The 11,141-nt window shown below is 38.8% G+C and overlaps 1 protein-coding gene across 3 annotated transcripts; it reads right to left on the bottom strand.

Annotated features, from left to right (window-relative positions):
• Window positions 1-5,186: 5,186 nt before the first annotated feature.
• On the bottom strand, window positions 5,187-6,936 carry LOC122656142. 3 transcript variants are annotated; one of them, XM_043850595.1, is made up of 5 exons: window positions 6,914-6,936; window positions 6,790-6,881; window positions 6,029-6,154; window positions 5,766-5,939; window positions 5,187-5,350 (listed from the first exon to the last, which is right to left on the bottom strand). In XM_043850595.1, exons 2-5 carry the CDS (start codon window positions 6,865-6,867, stop codon window positions 5,255-5,257), a joined length of 474 nt encoding a protein of 157 aa, XP_043706530.1. In that variant the 5' UTR covers window positions 6,868-6,881; window positions 6,914-6,936; the 3' UTR covers window positions 5,187-5,254. The 3 variants fall into 3 exon arrangements, with proteins under 3 accessions (XP_043706530.1, XP_043706529.1, XP_043706531.1); XM_043850594.1 differs by lacking the exon at window positions 6,914-6,936 and having other exon boundaries at window positions 6,790-6,893; XM_043850596.1 differs by lacking the exon at window positions 6,914-6,936 and having other exon boundaries at window positions 5,766-5,936.
• Between the last annotated feature and the right edge of the window lie 4,205 nt (window positions 6,937-11,141).

Below are 11,141 nucleotides of genomic sequence, written 5' to 3'. Positions count from 1 at the left end.
CCTAGGCAAAGAGAGAGAATAAGGTTAAACAAGTAATGGAGAGGATCCCTACAAGGTATCCCATAAATCACCTAAGTATAAGGTTTCAGAGGCAAGGTGGTTTTATGGGTGGTCTGATGCCCAATTCCTGAAACCGTAGGTAAAACCTCTCTAACCAGGGGCTCTGAAGAGTCTCGATCAAGTGCAGTTTTATGGGTGGTTTTCTCAGAACATAAAATCGCATGTAAAACCTCTCTAACCAGAGGCTTACACAGGGAGGTGGTTTCAAGGGTGGTTTCTCGTAGCTCTTAAAATCACACGTAAAATCGTACACCTCCAGACCCAAGATTCAAGGGGTTTTTCACCAAGGGTTCCATTTCCAAGGAGTTTGGAGGCAAGGGAACACCAAAGGAGCTTCCCTCTAGGTCCATTAGGGTTCTAAGACCTCATTAGGTCCATACAACCCAAAGGATTCAAGAGGAGAATCCAAGGGGAACCTAATCTAAGGCACAACAGAGTAGAAATCCTAGGTTCTTCAAGTAGAATGAGATTGTGAGTCTTAGGGTTAACAATGGAGTATAACAACTCCACAATAGCATAGACTAAAGGTTCCAATCAATTCTTGGGTTCCAAGTAGAACCCTAGATCAAGGTTTTCCCATTTCCCAAACCCCAAAACCAAAAAATAGAAGAAGGGAAGAGAGTTTAATGGCTTACCTAACCAAGATAGGGGAGCTCCACGTTTAGGGTTCCAAGGGATGAGGTCTCAAGCTTCCAGCCAAGCCTTTCCATTCTCCTTCCTCCTTTTCTCCTTCCTTCTTGCTCTCTTCCACGTTTTAGGGTAGATGGGAGGAGTTATGAATAATGAATGCCCATTGGTGCTATTTATGGTAAGTGGGACTTAGGGTCTATTTGGTTGGGCAACAAATAGATCAAAACCCATATTGGGTCAAATAGATTAAATGGGTCACTTAAATTAAATGGGTCAACCCATTGGTCCTAATAGGAAAAGGAGTCTATTAAAGGGTGGGGTCCATATGACAATGGAACATAAGTCCCTCATACGTTTTCCGAGGTAAGTGGGACCCATAATAAAATATTCCACAAATGGCTAAAATAGCCCAGGCAATTCAAAACTTGATCCGCTCTTCGAGGACCTCGGAGGAAAGGGTAAATAAACAAGACAAGGGGCTACAACTTATTTTACAACTACCATGGTGTGTCCCCCAAGACCCCGAATAGTTTTCCCACAGCAATGCCAAGTTCATCACTGAACGAAGTGTCTAAGTGAGGCGACGCTCCGGGGTACTCTCTCCAAAATTCTTCGCTTCCCGGGCTGGTACTAGGAGGATAGTAGACAAAGTTGCCATTGACAAATTTCCCCGACTACCGGTTGAGGAATCTTTCCTCCACAGGCAAGCCCGTACAGTGGTCAATGATTTTGTAGCTGGGTTTGTCCACCAGTGAGAACAGCTCACCAGCATACATGACAGCGGTAACTACACGTCACGGGGAAGAAATAATAATTAATTATAATCTCGAGTGTGGGTATAACAATCCTAGATTCCATGAAATAACATTTTTTTGAGGCTGCAAAAAGACCCGCCTGGCGCAATACTGAGAGAACTTCACGAACATGCTGCAAATGGTCGTCAGGCATTTTGCTATAAATCAAAATATCGACAAAACAGACAACTGCAACCCGCCCCAAGAAAGGGTGAAGCACCTGCGTCATAAAGCGTATAAAAGTGGAGGGGGCGTTGGAGAGCCCAAACGGCATCACCAACCATTCAAATAGCCCATTGTGCATCTTGAAGGCCATTTTCCATTCATTGCCTGGTCTGATCCGAAGTTGGTGATACCCACTCTTCAAGTCTAGCTTGGAGAACACTGTGGCGCCCGCTAACTGATCTAATAAATCATCTAGCCTGGGGATGGGAAAATGGTATTTGACCATTATCTTATTGATGGCCCTGCTATCGATGCACATCCACCATGTGCCATTTTTTTTTGGAATCAAAAGTGTAGGGACGGCGCAAGGACTCAGGCTTTCGTGAACAAATCCCTTGTCCATCAGCTCAGCAACCTGTCACTGCAGCTCCTGGTGTTCTGTTGGGCTCATCCGATAATGTGGAAGGTTTGGTACTGTCGCCCCAGGTATTAAATCAATCTGATGTTGAATTTCTCTGAGGGGTGGAAGACCCTGTGGGTGTTCAGTAGGAAAGGCATCACGAAATTCGTGTAATAGGAGCTGGATCCGTTCAGGAATTACAGGGGTCACACGGTCCAAGGTACCTGTCTTATTCAACAAAATGTAGGCCACATCAGTATTTTCAAGAGCACTCCTCAGATCTCGTAAGGAGAGAAGACCAGGGGTGGTCGGATTGGGGACAGCCATCAGCTCTTTCGAAGGAGCTAGGGTGATTTTTTTTCCTTTATGAGTAAAGGTGTAGGTGTTGTAGTACCCATCATGTTTAGTCCTGCGATCAAACTGCCAGGACCGACCGAGAATAATGTGACTCGCATCCATTGGAAGAACATCGCACCAAACAGTATCATAGTATGTGGCAACAATGGAGAGGGAAATCAAACACCGTTTGGTTACTGTTACCTTAGTTCCCTTCTTAAGCCAAATCATCTTATAGGGTGAAGGATGGTCCTTAAGCTCCAAGTTAAGTTTGCGAGCCGCTTCCTCAGAGGCAATGTTCTCGCAACAACCCGAATCAATGATAAGTTGGCAAACCTTCTTGGAAACAGTGCAGGCGGAGTGAAATATATTCTTGAGAAGCCAACGATCTCCCACCTCCATTCACAGACTGAGAAAGACACGACGCATCATGAGCAGCTCCCCCGTGTCTGCATGCAATGTTTGACCCCCTTCATCCAGTTCAAGGCTATCATATACCGGGTCACCCACCAGCTCGGCCAAATACAGGTCCTCTTCATCTTCTACATCATTCTCGATCATTAAACCCTTACCACTGGATCTCCCTGCCACATTGCGACATGCATAGGAGCGATGTCCCAGTTCGCCACAAGCATAACAACGAACCTCTGCCACGGATCGCTGACTTTGATTGGGTGCTTGAGTGGAACGGTTTGGCTATGTAGCAGCAGTAATGGTCGAGGAAGGTTGACTAATCTTAGTCGTTCCAGAAGAAGTACGTGCAGCAGAGAAAGGTCGCTGTTGGTGACGTTGACGGGAACCTTCGATTTTTATGGCTCGTTGATGGGCATCGTTCAGATCCCAAATCTCTAGCACTTCAATCACCTCTTGGATATAGGACTGTAATCCCCCAATGTTTTTGTTTACCATCACCTCCTCTGGGTCATTGATGTTGTTGTGAATGAGCAACTCATTAAACTCAGCTGTGTATTGTGCAATAGTTTTTGTGCCCTGGTGCAAGTGTTGGAAACGATGATAGAGTTCTCGCTTGTATGTTCCCAACAGGAAATACTTGCGAATAAGTTCTTCCATCTTACGCCACTTAGTGATGGACCATCAACCATCATGCCGGCGGGTCTGCTTCTCTCGTCGCCACCACGCGATTGCTTTGCCACGCAATCGCATCACCATGATGCTAACTTGTTTGTCCTCCGGTACTGATCTGCCATTGAAAATTTCATTTACTAACGCCAACCAGTCGACGACTTCATCAAGGGTTTCATTCCCTGTGAATTTTGGGATATCCTCCTTCAGTTTTCTAAACCAATCAACCTCTCATTCTTCTTGCGCCAGGCTTTGAGGCGGTCTTTGAGCAGGTCGCTCCTCCTCCGACGAAGGTGATAGACTGCCCAAGGTGTTGCCCGACCCGCTGGAATGGTGGGAGGAGGTTCGCAAACGATCCAGCTCCACAGTCACCGCAGCAACCTGTTGGCGCAGCTGAGTGTTCTCGTCCCTCAACGAAACGTCTTCAATGTGACCCGTGTGTCCTCCTCTTCGCTTGGGGGGCATCCTCGCTAGACCCTGGTTAGCTCTGATACCAGAAATGGTGCAACCACAGGGTAGTGAAAGGATTGGCCAGGGGGAAGGGGAAGATTACACCCCACAAAGAAGAAAAGAGCCCGTAGGTTCTTCAAGACTCCAATGGAGATCAAGCAAATATCATTCAAATCCGTCTTCCTTATTACATTATACTAATATATAGAGATCTCATTCAATCCCATGCTCACTAATAATGGAAAGCTAAAAATGGAAAATGTAATCAAGTTTATTTAGGTATGTGAATATCCTTAAGATAATGCTTCAATTCACTAGCCACGTATGGCTCTAATCCTCTCTGACCACCTCAACACCTTTGGGTCGTTGAGATGGCTTTCCATACCAGCCTCCAAAGCTTCTACTGCCCCACGGCCTGCATCAGAATCTCTTCCTGGAACTGGGTTTCTCGTTATACAGTCCACCCATTCTTTGGTGTGATAATATCAGGGCTACCTACCTCTCAGCCAATCATGTCTTCCACACCTGTACTAAGCACATTGAAATTGATTTTCATTTTGTGCATGATCGTGTGACCAATCATCAACTCAGTGTTCAATTCATCTCTATTGTTGATCAGTTGGCCGATATTCTCACCAAACTGCTCTTCACCACCTGTTTTCAGTATCTCTAGGACAAGCTGAAGATTCGGCCTACCGATTCTCCACCTTGATAGGGCGTATTAGACTATTGAGTCACCGTCTTTAGTGGTCTACTCGATATTGTCCCCTTCTCTAAGTAGGAAACCTCATCACATGATCTTCTTATCTTAGGAATCAATATCGTATGTGTAACCTTATCACAGCAAGAGTTTGATGTAATCTTTACTTCCTTTATCAATTAACCGACTAGGGTTACCATACTTTGTATTTCTCTCCATTAAGAGACACAAGTGAAGGTATTACATCTGAATAAAGTGGTTTTAATCGATCTTCCTCTTCTTTTTTAATTTTGTTTTTTGTTTTCTTTTTTTTTTTTTTTTTTTTTTTTTTGGGGGTGTGGGGAGGAGGTGGGTGGGTTGGGGGGAGAAGCTCAAACTTCTGTATAATACTTTGCCAATATTAATTCGGGATGAATTTAACATATCTCTTCTTCTAGAGTTACATATATAAGCTGGTCGATATTTATCTTTAATGACACAAAGGCAATTCCTTACAACTGCATTGAATTGAATGCTCATCTACTGCTTGTTCAAACTTCGAATCGAATTTGTGAGCACAGATCCATAGGTAACTAAAATTTTGTAAAGAAGACTGATAAAAGGAAAGCTAGAGGAGAGGCAATAACAAGTGATTCTCTATTGTTCTTGTTCACTGCTTTCACTCCAGTTCTTGATAGCCTGTAATACAGCTTGTTTCACCACTTGAGCATCTATGCTCCCTTGTCCCTCATTCTGCAAACATTACAAAATTTTGATTCAATCAGATACTTAAAAAAACTAGACAAGAAATATACATATATACCCAAATACATAACAAATTATTTGAATGGATTCATTATCCATATACAAAGGCATCCATTTGCATATCCATTTATTAATTAGTCAGTATCAATCAAATTCCTTTTGTGTGGCTCGAACACTACCAGACTCCATGCATCACCTACCTCTAATGTGAAGGAAACCCCACTCAATGTTATGTTTGTTTTCTGTTGTACTGATATGTTTCACATGTCCAAGTACATGTACACCCACACACATAGGCAAGAGAGAGAGAGAGAGAGAGAGAGAGAGAGAGAGAGAGAGATGCATGTAGCCATGTAGAACTTTGTGTAAATATATAAAACATTGGAAGAGGTTTATTACTGACTTCTCCTCCAATTGCTTCAAGGCAAAAATTGTCTGTACAAGAAATTCTAGCATCAAGCACATTCAGTCCCAACTCCTCAAAAGCTTCCAATATGGAGACAAGCAAACCAGGGCAACTCTTTTCTGAGAACACATTAATCAGAAATCCTTTTTCCACTGTTTGTACTGTAACCTGCTGAAAAAAGATAGAACACAAAAAATCTATATATATTTATATTAAAAAAACAAAAATAGAATTAAAAAAAAAAAAGCTGCTGAGTATACCACTGGCAGTGGATGTGGTTCATTTGAGTTTTGTGAAGTTGCAATGTCTTGATTCAGTCTGTCTACCTTTTGCTTTAACTCTTCTATATATTTGGATGCATCAACTATAATAGAGGTTTTGTTTAGCTGCCAAACACATACAAAAAAAGTACTACTGTATTAGATATAATAGTTGTTGCATCATCAATATATATTAGCTTTGTGGGCTTAATATTTGTTTTGTTTTTTATTCTTCCCCTTTCATCTTTAGCTTCTTTTTTATTCATTCTGAACACAAAGTAAATTTAAAACTTATGGGTTTTCTATAACCCCCCCCCCCTCAAGAAATTCTTAAAAACAAATAATAAGGCTTAAAAGAAGTAAATTTTATTACAATCCCAATTGTTTGATCATCAGGTTGTATATTCTATCATTTCCTAAGCATATTTCACAGATATCATACAAGAAATGGGAATAAATTAAGACAATAGCATTTAGATAAGTTAGGGAGAGTGAGAGCTAGAGATCTTAAATATTTTGCTTAAATATATGGAAATATTAGATAATAAGGATATTAAAAAGGGAAGAACAAAAGAAAGAGTAAGGGAAGCTAGAGGCCAGAGAGTTAGAAAAGAGTTTGAGCAAAAAAAAAGGAAATAGGAAAGTAGAAACCAATGCAAAGAGTGTGAAAAATTCTACTTTGGCTCTATGCATAAGGTAGAGAGAATCACAGGAGATGAATGCCAATGAAATCAAGTGCTTCAGAAATTTAGGGAATTAACTGCATGAGAATTTGTAACTGAACGAAGAAGTTGCAACTTCTCATACAGAGCTGCTCTCTTATGCTCCCTAGAAACCATCTCTCTCTCTCTCTCTCACTCTCACAGAGGTACAATCACACAAAGCCTGCAATTCTTTGGGGCTATATAAAGAGGGGAAGAGCCCTCAAATCAATGTGAAAGCTTGTTTGCTTTCCACATGAGAGTCACAGCTTCTCAGCAACAAAATATATATAATGAATCTACTGAAATTACCAAATTGCCCTTGCTGTAGTAAGGACAGAATAATGGGAATCTTCTAATGCCACGGGAAAATAATTAGCTGAATTATTTTTGGAATAACAACTAGGGACATATAGACTCATATAAATTAAAACCTATAATGCATAACTTATCTTTACTGAGGTGGATGTGATAAATGATTTTTGTCCACATTTTGCTATTGTCAAATTCTAGTATAAGCTGTCTAATTGTTCAAAATTTTTCATCATTGAAGTTTGTGACTATAAATTGTTCAAAAAAAATTATTGCTAGTGGTTCAAGTAACTCAGCTAAACTAAGTAGACATATCCCAACTATTTGGAGATGGTACTGTTTTGCTTCAAAATATTCCTTTTAATTAGTAACAAATGAAAAGGCATGTGGATGACCATCTACCTAACCAGAATATTTGAGTTGTTAGATGCATGAAACATTAAGTAGGCAGTTTTTCTTCACCCTTTTTCAAGGGAGAGAATCGATGGGTTCGGATGGTGTGTAGAGGGTATCGGCAGGGAACAATGAGGGTGTTATCAACTTCGTACTATAACGGACAGAGCATTTATGACCATATATAGATATTGGTTACATTTTTTATTTCACAGTTCATTTGGCCATCATGTGTTGGACATTTTCCTTATATTAAGAAATGATTAATTGTTGTATTGGTTTTTTTTGGTAAAATATAGATTTATTCAGAAGAACGTGCAGAACTCATGGAAACCAAACATTGATCTTGGATCTATGGATCGAATAAAGGTCAAACTGTCCTACACGTTACGGACAGGGCCCTCCTTGCCAGGGAGTCCGTTATGCTATTAAGCTCTCTTGTTATATTGTTATATTGTTATATTGTTTAGTCCCAAGTTTCAGTCTTGGAATTCTTTAGCTAGCCTCTAGTACTATCAATAAACAGCCTTAAACCAATATTAAAGTGGCCTTAGGATGATATTATTTAAATGTAAGACAGTTAATTAATCATGTTATATTTATTAGATAATGAGTAGGGAAAGACATCAAAATTAATTAATAATTTCAATGCATATATAACCCAAGTCTTAATTTCCTTCATATATATTTGTTTCATTAACATCTACTAATCACTCTAAACTAATATTAATGTTGAATGGCATCAAACTTGAGATGATGATAGGAAGAAGAAATAAGAGTGATGAGAGAAGAAATGACCTTTATACCCTGAGGTTCGTTGACCTGTACGATTGTGCGATTCCTCTCATAGGGGGGCTGAAATGACCATTCCAACCCCTGACCGAACATACTGCCCGGGTGGGATCTACCCCCCTTTTATTAGAGGCACTAGGAAATCGTACCAGACAGGGGAACCACAGGTGATAAAAATTCGAGAAAAAGACCTTTTCTCTTCTTCTTTTTTTTTGGGTAAAGAATATCTTTTCTATATATATATATATATATATATATATATATAGGCTTTGAGAAGGATGAAGAAAATTTCTACCAAAAAAAAAATGAGAAGGATGAAGAAAATTATGACCATGAAAGGTATTATGGTAAATTAATTGGAATAGATGGTATTTAAGTGTTTTGTTTGGGGAGGAGGAGGGGGGGGGGGGGGAGAGAAGAGTTTTGGAGGGAGGAAAAGAGGAATAGGCTGTCAGAGAGAGAGAAGGGGTTAAGGCGAGTGAGGTTAACGCGAGGGATGGGTAGGAATCAGCTCGTGATCGATCAGGGCTCCATCGAAAGCAGCGAACGAAGCGTCAAAGGATGTTTAGCTGTGAATGCCTCCAAACACTCCTCACGGGGGAATGAGAGTCTCTCTCTCTCTTCCTACCATCGCCGTCACCCTTTTGTCCTCTTTCTTTCTATCCCTTACACGTCACGCCTTAACAATTCCCCCATTTTCTCAATTCTCCATCAGAATTAATCCCTCCATTTAAAATTGGATTTATAATTAGTTTTGGCCGAAGTTTCCCAGGGAGGATTGCATAATTAAACAGTAAAGTGAACAAACTTTAATCTTTTCTAAATCGATTTTCATTTTCAGTTTCAAATCCTAAACGATTTGGGGAAGATGAGGACAATTTGATCATTTTACTATTTAATTTTGATGGTTTTTTTTAACATAAAGACATTTTGATCATTAGATTTTCTGAAACTAACGTCTAATATCCCAAACTAATTGGATTAAAATGCTATAATGTTTTGAAAGTAACGGACAATTGGAAATTGTAAACTTGTAGGAGTGCAATTGTACAAATGGACATTTTGACCGAGGCATTTGGCAAAAACCCTAAAAAAGAAATGCAAGGGATTACTTGTTGGCCCGAAATTGCAATTTTGAGGGGGCATTTTGAACCCAAAATTACAATTTTTGAAGGTATTTTCAAACATTCATAAATGAGGGGAAATAAGAACAACTATTGTGTAAGAAGAATTTTTTTTTTTATTTTTTGCACAGTTACCATATAAAATTTTTCTCAAAAAAATAAAATATCAAATAACAATTTTTCCATTTTGTTGATAACAATTCTCAAACGTTAAAGTACCCATCCCTAAAAATGAGTACTGCTACACAGAGTGCTCCATAACCAATCTCTATAAAGCTTAGAAATGACATTATAGAGAGAGTTTTACATGCCTTGCCACATTCAGAGAGAGGGAGAACAATATAATGAGTCTCTTTTCCTAGTTAAAATTAAAAAAAAAAAAAATGAAAAGGAGTTAAATTTAACTTTTAAAAGAAAATAATTTTTTTTTTTGTTGTTAAGATTGTATAACTAGCTCGTCAAAAACAAAAAAAAGTAGTTTTCTGCCCAGGAGTGTGGCCTACGCCAGCACTCCCATATATTTATCTCTCTCCTCCTTAAAACAAGGGGGGAGCATAAATGTCTTTTCATATGAGGAGGAGATAGATAGATTCATAGGAGTGCTGGCCTAAGCCACACCAACACCTGGACAGGGTTCTTTTTTTCAAACAAAAATTTTTATAACCAACTTAAAATCTTATCAAATATGATAATTAAACTTTTCGAATAGATTTCTTTGTTCTATTGTGTATATTTCCTTATTCACAACTAAGTTGATTTAAAAGTGAAGTGAAATTTAATTGGGAGAAGTTTCTCTAGTAATTTTTTGAGTTTGTTGCACAATCATTATGGGAAATGAATAGAAATTTTTTTCTTTTTGTTTTGTTTTTCATTCTGATTATTTTACCTATCTATGGGTCGGATGTTCTGACCAGTATAATATTTAAACTTCCACTATTCAAAATGCTAGTTGATACTTTTTTCTGCTCATACAAGAATTATCATGGCATGCATGTTTCAGAGGATCCATTTATCACAGTGTAGATAATGGCATCTCAAAAGTAGTTTTATATTTGAAATGGTCTCTCTAGATGACCATGTAAAATCTGAAACCTATTCACGATTCAAAAAACGTAATAAATAGAAAAAAAGAAACAATCACACACAATCACAAAGCAAAGATTTATGTGGTTCGATAAGATGTCTATGTTTATGGGAGATATGAGACTAATTTTTACTAGCAATGGAGAAAGGGTAACAATTTTTTTTTCTCTCACCTTTTTGCATTTACCAAAAAAAAATCCCATTAACCGAAATAGCTAGCACTCAATCGCAACAATTTATAGGGATGCAGAGAGATACGGATTTCTAAAGCCCTCGAACCCTACAGGTTTTTAACGGCCCTTCAGAATCAACCCACTGATCCATGCGAAGATACAAGACATTCTACCCTCAACTGAGCACACCATGAAGATATCTATTGCCTTTGTGATGGGGGCAGGGAGACAAATTGCTTGATTAAATTGGATGATTAATTGATTCTTCTTGTTCTTCTTTTTTTTTGATTCCTCTCCTTTTCCAACTTTAATTTCTTTGCACTCTTAATCCAATTGAATTACTGATTTATCCTCTCTGATTTTGTGTGAATAATTCCACTAAACATTAGTCTTACACTTTGAACTGTATGAGATTTAAAACCTTAAACATTAAATGTTATAAGCTTGGAATTTATGAGACTTTTTTTATTTTTTTTTTCCATAAGGTCAGCATTAATGAATATATTAAGAAGAAAGAAAAAGTACAGGATTAATG

This window comes from Telopea speciosissima, chromosome 3, assembly GCF_018873765.1.
Source record: "Telopea speciosissima isolate NSW1024214 ecotype Mountain lineage chromosome 3, Tspe_v1, whole genome shotgun sequence".
In the NCBI taxonomy this organism is placed as follows: Eukaryota; Viridiplantae; Streptophyta; class Magnoliopsida; order Proteales; family Proteaceae; genus Telopea; species Telopea speciosissima.
Note: the sequence above shows the minus strand (reverse complement) of the source record. Positions and strands in the feature narration are given on the sequence as shown.

Coding starts and splice junctions, on each gene's coding strand:
- LOC122656142 (XM_043850595.1), bottom strand. CDS start 6,867: ATGGTTTCTAGGGAGCATAAGAGAGCAGCTCTGTATGAGAAGTTGCAA. Junction 6,155..6,789: donor CAGTTACAAATTCTCATGCA/GTTAATTCCCTA, acceptor TGTGTTTGGCAG/CTAAACAAAACCTCTATTAT. Junction 5,351..5,765: donor TTGAAGCAATTGGAGGAGAA/GTCAGTAATAAA, acceptor TAATGTTTGCAG/AATGAGGGACAAGGGAGCAT.